Source organism: Doryrhamphus excisus, chromosome 8 (assembly GCF_030265055.1).
Source record: "Doryrhamphus excisus isolate RoL2022-K1 chromosome 8, RoL_Dexc_1.0, whole genome shotgun sequence".
NCBI classification, from domain to species: domain Eukaryota; kingdom Metazoa; phylum Chordata; class Actinopteri; order Syngnathiformes; family Syngnathidae; genus Doryrhamphus; species Doryrhamphus excisus.
In genome coordinates, this window is record NC_080473.1 from 17002409 (window position 1) to 17015211 (window position 12803).

The 12803-nt window shown below is 41.1% G+C and overlaps 1 protein-coding gene across 5 annotated transcripts in view; it reads right to left on the reverse strand.

Annotated features, from left to right (window-relative positions):
* The window catches only part of LOC131134774 (neurobeachin-like), a 189247-nt gene that overhangs the window by 84032 nt on the left and 92412 nt on the right, over positions 1-12803 (reverse strand). For all 5 annotated transcript variants that reach the window (XM_058080375.1, XM_058080378.1, XM_058080376.1 and 2 more), the window contains one exon: positions 1913-2037. In XM_058080375.1, the coding sequence (XP_057936358.1) occupies positions 1913-2037 (125 nt within the window). The remainder of the gene's footprint in view (positions 1-1912; positions 2038-12803) is intronic.

Consider the following 12803-nt stretch of genomic DNA (forward strand, 5'->3'; position numbering starts at 1 on the left):
CTGCTTTTGTAGTTGCTTTGCTGGCAATAATGTGAATTTATTGGCAGGCGTTATTTTATTGGACCGGAAAATACTTGATTCCAAAGAATATTGCAGAAGCTTTAAAAAATGTCCTCTTTGACTTGCATGGCTCAACACATCACAGAGAGAGGCCACAAAATTAACACACACACACACACACAGAGAAAATTAAGAGCAGACGGTACAATGATTGACTGTATGGACCACCTGCAGCAGAGGCAGCAGCTGCCATGTGTTCATCTCACAGCCTGAAAGCAGCCAGATGACATCCAGGACATGTCCAACGGTCACACACCCTATAGCAGTGGTTCTCTACCGGTTTGGCTGCGGGACCAACCATCATCCTTCAATGTCAGGCGGCAACGCAAATTGCAACATTTTTTAACAAATTGAAAAATATGTATTTAATAAATTACATTTGTAATTAATTTTTTTTTTTTTAATATTAAATGTGAAGATTGCTTTGACCAGTTGCAAACTGCTTCATGGAAAGACATTCAAGTGTAGTTTGAATTTGAGGCAGTGCAAAATAACATGGTGTGTATCAGCACAAAACAAGTCTCATGAGGACTTCAGCAACAATAAGTTTTGTCGTCAAACCCCCCCCCCCCCCCCAAATGTATGTATAAAGTTGTACATGGACCTGAATGAGAAGTGAAATAAGAAGTCAAAAATCATACAAGTCCAGTTGCTCTGATTCAACGCTCTGTAGATCTATAGAACACCGCTCTGCCTCAGCCAAGAGATGGAATTGGGCATTAAACAGTTCCAAGCCACTGTACCTTGTATTGGAGCAAATTCCCCACTAACACAATGTGTGCTGTTGCTCTTTGCCGCGCTCTTCTCCTGTAGGTATCTATCCATCTAGCTGTGTGTCGGACAGACGGCGCCTAAAGTCCACACTCAATGTCCTTCCCCTCCCACTGAAGCTTGATCAAGTCGGCCATAAGCACTATATGCACCTTGTGTTGGTGTGGAAGTTAACAGCACAAATGCGAGGTGCATTGGTGCATTATCCTTTTTTTTTGGAGGGGGGGGGGGTTGATTCGGGACTGGAGTGTGATATGTGAATTTCCACAAAATAGGGTTTCTTCTTAACTGCATTTATAGCCATTTAAGACAGTTTGCCTTGTAGAGCGGAAGTGACATTGAGGGGTCAGACTTCAGTTTTAGCTATGGCCGCAACAGTACCCCGTGTTATTACTATGATTAATATTATGTATTATTATTATATGTTTTGTATTATTTGTGTGCCTGTTGTGAGATCATTTAAACCTGCAATAAAAGCTGGTTGTGCTTCGGTTGTGGTCTCACTTAGCAATTAATGACAGTGACCAATGTAGAATACTACATTCAGAATGTCTAAGTGGTGTATTTGAGCTCCTCGTAGCATCGGGACTGCATATTTCAGGGGTGTACAAATGTAAAAAAAAAAAAAAACAATGATAAAAACTATATGTGACTATGTGATTCAAAATGAATGTTTGCTAATTTGCTGATAGCTTAAAAATCAATAGACTCATTCTAATGCATTTGCAATGTAATTAGCTATTGGGCCAGAAGGGTGTTTAATAGCAATGCTTTTTCATAAAAGTCAGTGTTGCGTTGCACAGGAGTGTTGGGCAAGGCTGCTCGGGGAAAGTTTGGGGTGCGGAGGGGAGGACAACAAAGAGAGTCAAGGAGTTTGTATGTGTTTCGATGGGAATAAAAAGAGCAATAAAACACACGTGTCATGCTCAGTTCTTAGGACTCGTAAAAAATAAGCTACTAACCGGAAAAAAAAAAAGCCAAACCAAAGGCGCTAGCACGATATGGGAATGTTGATTTATGTTTTGTGTGGATGAATAATCAACCCCACCAAGTTAGAAAGAAAATCTATGGGTGAGCTCACCGTATTCCTGTAGGGTTTTGCACGAGATGTCCAAGTGGGTGGAGCCAAGCGGGTTCCTGACAAATCGCCGCCTACGCCGCAGGTCATCTTCCCAGTAGTCCAGACGCCAAAAGTCATGTGACGGCCTGGGAAAGTTACAAAACAGACAGGCAGGGTTGATATACAGTATGTTACCAATTATGCTTCCTTTGCGAGAAGGATGATTCTATGGAGATGAAACTCTCCGCAGACCTAATACAGGTCTGAAGAAGGAGCACCTTCTAAATATATCAGTATTATCCTACAGGAGAAAGCTAACGTTACGGTGCTTTTTCACTGAACAGTTGCCACGTAGCTCAGTTTGAGGCATCGTGTTTTCCACTTAAAAACCTGCAGCATTGAAAAATGGATGCTAGAATCTTCTTGGTAGTAAAATAAGCTATTCTTTTCTTTCCTCATTTGAAAATTGTAACATTTAAACACATGAATTAAATGTTTTACATTAAATGTAACATTTAATTTAATTAGTAGGTAGGGTAGGATCACATAAGAGATGTCGTATTGTGCATTGGTTGTGTGTATCGGTCTGTCAATAACAAGTAAAGGCATGGAAAACCAACTAGGTACCATGCAGTGGACAATGGGCATTCGCACACTGGCTATTGACTCTGCAAATGCTAAGAAATTGTAGTCCTAAACAAACAAAAAAAAAAATCAGATCAGAACAGCAGGGTGCAACGGCAACCACTGTGCACATAAATCACATGCCGCACCATTAACAAATACAGCATCAAATTACAAGTATAAATGGCACAGCTTGCCTCGTTTATTAAACAGTGTTTTTTAACAAGTCTTGTAAATCAAAAGGTAGGCACCTCGACACAGACGGCGTGGGCTTTAATGACCGGGGGTCTCTGAGCACTTGACGCACGAGCCTATAAAAGTAAGCCCTTCTCCCCTCCCTTCCTGCATATGTGCACTGAAGATTAAAATAATGTGCTGAAATATTCATCGTAATGATTCCCACAGCCCTCGAGCAAGTCGACAGAAAATTGCGTTTTTATTCATTATTAATAACATCGAATTAGGCTTGTAAAAAAAAAAGGGGGGGGGGGGTGAAAATAATTCCAGCATGTGGTAACCATCTTTGTAAATGATTATGCTGATATTAGTGAGGACCCGGGATCAGTTTATTGCTGGCAGCTAATGCAGATCATTAAGCACCAAGACTGGCAATAGGTCACCAAGTGCTGCTTGTTCTAACGCTCCAGCTGGAGATGTTTTACGGCCTATATGGAGGGAGCCTCGGCGGGTGTAGTGTAGTATAATGTGTTGCTTTCATTTACTCCTGTAACAGGAAGACGCTTTGTTGTTCAGATAATTGCACATAAGCGACAACAGGATAGTTTTATTTCTGCGTGGTAAAATGTTAACGTTTCATCCCTGGAGTTTTGTTGTTTCCATGTATTTTGGACACAAGTACACACTAAGTAGTTATAAGTAGTAGTAGTAGTAGTAGTAGTTGTGATGCTTATGCTGAGATAACACAAAAAATGACAGAAAATAATTGAGAAGCCCTGCTTCAGACCAAATGGTTGTTTGTCTATATGTGCCCTGCGATTGGCTGGCGACCAGTCCAGGGTGTACCTCGCCTCTCACCTGAAAACAGCTGGGATAGGCTCCAGCATGCCTGCGACCCTTGTGAGGATAAGCGGTATATGAAATGAATGAATGGTTCAGACCAGCGTAAGACAGGTTTAGTTTTACACAACTGATGTGTGTTGCAATAGTAATCATGCTTACTTACAATCGTTCCCAATGCTGCCTTATTGCCAAAAAAATGCAAACATGACCTAAATTCTTGTACTGCACGTACAGAACATCAGTGAGACCTTGGCAGGCAGCCTTGTACATCATTGTGGCTTGTGTTGCAGTATTGAAGCAGTCTAAACAGATTAAAGTGTTACAGGGGATCACATGACAACATACAGTGTATACACACACACACACACACACACAACCTCCTTGTGAACACATCTTCCAATGTCAGAAATCAAGCAGCTCAAGAGACTTAGCTGAGGTTTGACAGCAACAAGAGCTCAGTTTCAGTTAAATATCAATCAGGAGTCGGTGTACGCGTGTGCGTGTCTGTACTATGCAAAGTGACTCTGAGAATGCCTTGAGCTTGTCCTCTGTCAATCTCCCTGCAAGCTTAGAGGCAGCAAAAGAGAGATGTCAGTGGGTGGAAAAAGAAGAAAGCCACCTAAATGATATTGTAAATGTGAGATTACACAGCAGCCAAAATGGAAATCCACTGGAGGCGAGCACAGGCGATTACTTGTCGAAGATTATGTACCCCCACCTAATTCAGGGTGCAAATAGGCAGCAGATGACAGTGGGGGGTAGGGGTAAATCCTATACTTTGAAGATTTTCCCTTAAACAGCTTTAACGATATTTAAAGCACTTTTATTGAGTCTGGTGCAGGTGGTTCACTTGGACACACGTGGTGATTGGGTCTCTGATACAGAGCCGGTGCTAACAGCCAACATTTTAATGTCTCGCTATGTCCCTGCTCAGATGGTTTCGGTTGGGATCAGATCTGGTTCTGGTGTTGAAACTGCAGCAGTCCTATTCTTGACTACAGTGGAAGCACCATTAGGATTGTTTGGGTTTAGGTCAAAAATTATAATATATTGCAATGTAGCAATAATATATTGCTTGAATACGACTGTGTTGGCAACAGATTGTTTTCAATAACAAAACATCTGTTAGCATTGAGTTAAAATATTGACTCTATAAAACTTGTGTAGTATTAAGGGAATAAACATATGTAAATAAATTGGCTCCACATTCATTCATTCATTTTCTACTGCTTATCCTCACGAAGGTTGCGGGGGTGCTGGAGCCGATCCCAGCTGTCTTCAGGAGAGAGGCGGGGTTCACCCTGGACTGGTGGCCAGCCAATCACAGGGCACATATAGACAAACAACCATTCACACTCACATTCATACCTATGGACAATTTGGAGTCGCCGATGTTTTTGGAATGTGGGAGGAAACCTGAGTCCCCGAAGAAAACCCACACATGCGCAGGGAGAACATGCAAACTCCACATAGAGATAAATTGAACCCAGGTCTCCTAGCTGTGTGGCCTGCGTGTAACCACTCGTCCACTGTGTAGCCACATTTAAAACTAAAACATGTACAATTTTTAGAAAAAGTGTTTGTCCAGAATGGATGTATTGGATTTGGAACAGGGACATGACGCATTTATTCAGCATCTAACAGCTTTATCTACCTCTGCATGGACTTTAAAATGCTGACTGTTGGTGTTAAACATGTTACACTTGCTGTATTGTATAGAATACATTCACAATCATTACAGCATTTGCTGTCACATTTTTTCCTATTTTACTAAATAAGTGCTGCTGTTTCAGAAATATTACACACTATTAGCCTGTACCCAAATAAGACATATACTCACATAAAATGTTATTTGAATGCACACACACACACCCTAAACATGTTGTGTTAACACAAAGCTTGTCTTGTATAGTCTCCATAACAGACCGGCACAAACACTCTGTCGTAATAACCTTGTTTATGAAGCTGCAGACCTCCTTATTTTACACGTCCAATGCATCTGGCTCCATGACAATAAAAAATGGCTGTGACGAGGCCTGCCTTACAAAAAGCGGCTGAATTTATTAGAGCAGTCGCCAATCAATCACCTAAATGGACTTCAAACTGCATTTTAAAAGCTAATTTTCCTGCACTGATAACCTTCAGGAAAGAGGAGCGCTGTTATTTATGGAGGCTTTCAGCTTCGCTAAGTGGAGCAGGATAAATGCGGACGAGGACTACATTGTCTGGATATTAGGCTCCTATTTTCTGATAGATATTTGGGTGAAAACTGCATTTTTTTGCTGTGTAGTAATTGATATAAGACCACAGGTTTCACGGAACTTATTATTTTAATAAAAATGAGGATTGGAAAATAGAATGGGTATAAAACAAACGTCAATACATTTAATAACAGTGGTTAGATAGGAATAACAGTAGAAAGCTAAGCAAAGAGAATTATCAGACAAATGTATTACTGCTATTTATCCATCTATCTGAAGTTAACCTTCAGCAAGACACCTAATGGGTGCTTGTCTGAGGCCCTGATTATCTCCCAGGGATTTAAGACAATATTAACACAGTGCAACACTGTCTGTGAAAAGGAAACTACAAGAGGTCTGAACTTAATTTCCCACATATTTAATCAAATGATATGAAAGTGTATGAAATACAGACCTTCCCTTAAGTTAAGATATTGAACAGGATAACATCAGTTTGTTGTCAGTCGCAGTGATTAACTTCATGTGCTTTGAGGAAAAAGACACCCACACACACACGCACACACACACACACACACACACACACAGAGGGCCGACTTGCAGATAAAGAGTCCCCTTTTATTCTATTTATACTCACAAGCAGAAGATTTGTGTGCGGCAGTCAACCAGGGAGGACACAGACATGCTGATTCAATAAAACACCATTAGGCTACATTTTAAAAGCGTCAATTTGGCGACATGAGCGACGGGTAATTATTATAAATACCACTAATCAGTGACAATTCTATTCACGGAGGGGGTGGGACAGGGGCAATGACTGGTTTCACACAAAGGACAAGTAGCCTCTTCTTTTTGCTGACCTTACACAGTCAGTTTAACTACAGCATGTAAGGAGGAAGAGGACTCTGGTTATGAGACGTTTATGAAGGACAATTTCTGAGGTCCAACACAATCTGATCCAATAGGAAGTAATGGAAATAGAATTGATCTGTTCCTGGGTCAGACGGTCATCATCATGATGTGCAGGCAATGTTCTAAATAACATTCTCAATTCACAAGTATAAAAGGAAGAGAACTGCCATAAATGTTATATAATATGTTGGTGGAAGTTCAAAATTAGTTTATGTTTATGTTAAAAAAAACTGTCAAATTTAGAATTTTACGTCCTGAAGGGCAATGGATGAAGTGTAATAAATTCAGAACTGCATTTCCTTTGTGAGGTGCAGCGCTCTTATAAGTTAATTACAACCGTAACACAGGACTTGCTTAAGAATAGTTACAGCAGGGCTCAACATTAGTCTTGCCTTGACTGTCGCAGCCAGGAAAAAGGAGAAAAGGATAAAGATCGTATTTTAACGTCTACCCAGATGTTGTAAAGATGACAAGGATGTAGTCAATCAACAATCTCTTTGTTGCAAAAACAAAACAGGTCAATGTCGGCCAAACTTTGCAAGCATCCGTCCTCATTGTCATCCTCCTGCACCCAAACAAAAACAGTCAGGACTCATGCCAAGTTCACAAACAGTCTGAAATCACAAAACTCTTTAACACTACAGTACACATAACTGCCCGGTCGCTGATCTTAAAGGGGACCTATTGTGTTTTTTCCACTTTTCTGACCTATAAATGTTGTTAGAATGATGACAAATTGTAAGATAATGAGTTTTTGGAAGTGAGACCTGTAAGAACTTCGGTATGGCTCTGAACGCTTTGCTTCTGAGAGGTTTTTTTTCAAGTCACCCTTATATGGGCATGCCTGGGTACAAGCTGTTAGTAGTTCAAGCTGAGTGGGACCAATCACAGGGAAATGCATTTGAAATAGGTGTAGATTCTGGAAGATCTAGAAAGCTTTCTGTGCGGGTTATTGTGTGTAACTGTTCTATAGGAGTCCACAACTCAATACAATTTAGATACAAGATCCGACTTATACCGAAGCTCAATTTCCATCATAGTCTAGGAACGGAACTCATAAGTAAACAGAGGACAAACTGTACATGACCTTTAATTCATGCCTCTTAGAATAATGTACTAAAGGAAAACGCTGAGTAAAATGCATTGATTTATCACCTGAAACAAGTGATATTTACTGGCTTGTTTCCTTTTGCAATTTGTCATCAGGAAGTAAGAAAAATGAACTGAGAAAATTCTGGCCAGTGTTCAGAGCAATAGCTCCTTCGCCACATGATAAAAGTCATTCCTCGGTGTGGGATGCAAAAACGTTGTCTGTCAACCAAAACAAACTGCTGTTTTCTTTTATTTCCATTAAACAGCTAAGTGGCAGAAGCTGATAGCCATATGGTGAGGAGCTGATTTCAAAGTGGCCAATAAACTCAGCAAAAAAAGACAGTCGGTAATTTCCTCTTTAAAAAACCATCAAGTTTGATCGCGCGTCACGTGTTGATTGCCAAGCAATAAGAATCTACGGCCCAACATCATGATCACATTATGGTGGAGGGCGCACGCATGCTTTTATCTCTTTTACTCAAACATTTCTTATCATCACCACAGTCAACGCTGTGGTGACCTTGATGAGAGTGAGCTGGGCTCGTTATTGGCTCTGACGTTTCTTTTGTAGATTAAGAGATGGAGAGAACGAGCACTGCGACGAAAGCCTATTGGACAAAGACGAAAGAGGGGGAAAGAACATAGCAAAAGTGATGGCGAATCATCTGGTGAAGACAGACAAACGCCATCACTTGAGTGATCATGAGGTGCGCTCGTACCGGAGGTGAACTGCCTTGGATGGCCAGCTGAGCGAGACGCCATTTTTTAACAGGGTACAGATGATACCTGGGCTCAATTTCAGTGTGCCATGGAATGAATGATTGCGGTAAAGGGCCTCTTTACAGGCATAATTAGCACACTGTGTAAGGTTAAGAACCGCCCAGTGGGACTTGGAGGTCATAAAGAAATCCATGCACAGTATGACTTTGAGGGGAAGAAGATGTATCATGTTAAAAATAACAAATCAACGTTTATCATACAACTTATAGTGACTTCTACTACATTTTCTGGACTTATGGAATGTGAACCATGGATGAACTCACTGCATTCAATAATCCACTTTTTTATGTGTAGTTGTAGACCACCACAATGCATCCCACCCCGGTTTACAAAAGCAAACAACCGTCAGCGTCTGGCCTAGCCAGTCTGTGTGTCATGGAAATTCACCTGTTAGCTTAATGTCCACAATGAAATAAGCTAGCAGAGGGCTAGCATTTTTAATCAACATTTAATCAGCGCACGTATTATGAAATCAGTTGACCCTGCCCTAGTTATACGTACCAGTTTTACCAGCAGATGAGTTAACAGCAGCCCTTTAAAAGTTAATGTAGTGTTTATGCATGTGCTTTTTTCTTTAAAAGTCTTCATAGGGGACCTATTGTGCAAATGTTGTGCTTTGTAATGAGTTGTGGACTCAGATAGAGCAGTCGAGACAATAACCTGAACAGAAAGCTTTCTCCAGCTTCAGATTCTGCGCCTCTTTCCGCAGTGTTTCCATGGACTTCCTGCTTCCTACCAACACTTTCTGTTTAATTTACTCCACGACCGACCCTCCTACGCGTACGCCCACTCCGTTGTGATTAGTATGTGTAGGTCTGAGTTTATTGAGTGCAGGCAATCTGCAGCACATACATATAAGGAAGTCTGGATCACATTCACATTAGCAAAACTTGGCGTTAGAAAAAACTCTGTAAAGCCGAGCGGGCAGAGCCATCTAAAACTTTTTTCAGTGCTCACTTCCAAATGTGCAAACCTCACTATCTGATGCTTTGGCATCTTTTAACATGAGTATACAACACTAACAAGTCAGAAAAATGAGAAATGCATTATCCACTTTAATAAATGTTCAAAACATGAATTAATACTGTAAAAGATGGTCATTAGCACATGTGTTATGTTCAAGAAGAAGCAAGACTTTTATGTAAAGCTCTTATTAGGTCCAAGGTGATTTTTTTTTCTTTTATGGGGCCCAGAATTCCTGATGGCACCCCTGCATGTAAAGTACCGGCCAAAACTGCTCCACCACACACCTTGGCCTTCTAAAGGTCAAGATGCGATGAACCTCTGAGGTTCATAATGCCCCCGATGACCCCATCCCTCCCACCTTGTGCTTGTGTATTAGAATTGATAGCCCTTGAAAGCGAAACCCAACACAGAAAAAAAAGTTATTATCCACAGCGAGACTGTTACCATTCGTCACACATGAGAGATGAAACTCACTGTTAGCCAAGGGAAGAGCGTTTCAGAGCCTTAACGGAGATCAATAGACGTTTCCATCTTACCTTCTCTGGTCTACGCTACAAAAAAGTAATTATACAGAAGAAATGTTGACAATCAATAGAGCAGTCAGCTGAGGTTAGGGTCTGCTGTGGTTGCCGCTGGAGGATCCTTCGTCAGCTGTCACTGACGACCCCCCCTCATGTGAACATGGACCCCCGATTGAGAACAAAGGCAAGTTTTGTCTCCTCCTTCTGTTTTCCCTTAACCACAACTTGGCTGTGTTGCTATAATTAGCACCTGAGGAGTAGCAGGCTTCATTGTGGCAAGAATGACTTTGTATACAAGTTCACCTGACACTGTAATCAGTAGTAAAACTAACATAATTCAACAGAAATTATGTGGCAAGGCTTATTTATAGCTTTATTCGGGAAACACCAAGATTAATGTGTGCGGTTTGCTTTGTCTTTGGCTTCTTGGCAACAGTAAAAAGCATTCCCATTCAAAATATACATTTTAGTATTCAGAGCGGTAAACTTTTTACAATTTTGACTCGTCATTTATCATATTCCCATAAGTGTTTGTCACAGGAAGTCAATTGCATATGTGATTCTCTCGATTTTCTCATCCATTCAGGCCTGTGACTGGCACTGGACAGGTATGTGAAGTGTATTGTTAGTTAAAAATAACGCACTAGCAAACATTGCATGGACAAGCGTTATCATGTAATACAGTTAAGATGTTTGTAATATTACACAATTGAAAATGTTAAAACAACTCGTGATGTGAGGTGAATGTTAAGACATCCACATAGGTTTTTTGTTGTTGTTGTGTTTTACAGTGATTCATAACAATGAACTCGATCATTTTGCCAGTCCCAAACTGATGTATACACTAGCTGCAACAATCTGTCATGCCAAGTATTAGAGACACATTTGAAGCTGAGGAGTTTATTTTCAGCAAAGATGGGGCATCACCCGCACTACCATCGTAATGTTAGAGCCTTCCTCGGAGGGAGGGGTTTCAGTGAATACTATGTTCACCAGACCTCACACCACTAGGCGTTTTTAGTCTACGCTCTGAGATCTGCAAGTCATTGAATTAAGAGCAGTCATTAAATGTGAATGCATGCAAATACAGAACCAATTGAATTGTTTGTAAGATTTTGGAAATTGAACAAATTCTAATAAACAACTAGTTTACATTTATTGAAAGCGTGTATATGTTTTTGGGGGAGACCCTGTACTGCCATGTCCATGCATGTCTGTTTTCCTCGCCTCTTGCCTTCTATCAGGCAGTAAGATCATCTTGGTGCATTTATTCCATGGAACAACAGAATGTCGTACTCAGTCTAACTGAGTAATGGAGTAAATTGCAATATATTGGCATGGATGTTTTTTTTTTTTTATAGGCCGCATGTTGGTTTAGTGGTTAACTTGTGGTCTCAGAGTATGAAGATTGTGGGTCCGACACTCTGTTGGATCATCTCTGTGTGGAGTTTGCATGTTCTGCCCATGCCTGTGTGCGTGGGTTGTTGTTGTGTACTCAGCCTCAGAGTGTGTCGTTAGACAGGTTTTGCCAGTTTGTGCTACCTAAAACAAACACATGACACTGAAAACCTACCTAATGTAATATCCATCTTCATAACTGATGTTTGTAAAAACAATTATAAAACAGTTTGGGATGTCATTCGCAGGTGTACCTAATGTTGTGGCTGTGCACGATAGGTTAAAATGTCTGAAGTAGTTAAACGACTGTAGTGCATATTCCGCTTCCGTTGCTGCAGTTCTTCGATGGATTCATCAGCCTTGACATCTACTTTCACTTTGGACGAGACTGAACTTTATAATCCAGTGGAAGTTCAGAGGTCAACAGCAGAGGGGACCAGAGGGCAAGGGAAATCACTCTTTCCATGGAGGGGAAAAAACGCTCTGACATCCAATTTTCAAGTTGATTTATCAGTGCAAAGCCAAAATTGATAGTGTGTCATTACCGAGCAGGGAGCTGTCGCACGGAGGCGTATAAAAGCCTCCTCGTTTTGATTTAGCGGGGCAGATCAATACAAGCCTATACTGTTTCAATTTGAGGGGTATTGATTTTCCTATGCCGACTCTATACTGAGGGGACATTCATCATGGAGGAGCCATATAGCGTCATCTAACGCGGCACGGAAAGGCCAGATCTGCTTAGTCTTCACTGGGCTCACATGACTACACAGCAGTACAAAGCCAGCTTGTTTTATGTGACGTGACAACATTTGCTTTATTTTTTATACTGAGATAACCTGCAGATGTTTGTGATGCTGGAGTGTAACGATCAATACACACAAAAATTGCTTTGCCTAAGAGTTGCTTTGTTTACAATCCATCCAGGAGAAATGATAAATATCCCGGGGAAGTACTTAAGAGTGAAAGGGATCAGGAATATCAGTGCATTAGGGTGAAAATAAACATTTACAGCTAAGCCTTCCCGCCGCCCCTCCCACACACACACACACAATCACACACACACACACACACACAGCAACCATCCACTTCAACATGCTGGAGGGCTTTCTATTTTACAAGAGCAGCATAAATGGGAAAGTTAATGTAGCATTGAATAAGACTGAGCTGCGACGTCGCCGCGAGCTCCGATGCGTGGATGGGAGGGGGGTTTCATATTGCGTCATTTTTCTTCAACAGCAGGTTGCCATTAAATTTGAATTTGTTGCGACTTTTGCGGTGTCATTTACAACGCAACCATGCACCATTGGCTTTTTTCAATTCGACGCAAATGCTTGGCATCAGAGAGAAAAAGACGGAGAGAGAGAAGCTCCATAAATATTTGAACGCGAGCCCTGCCCCGAC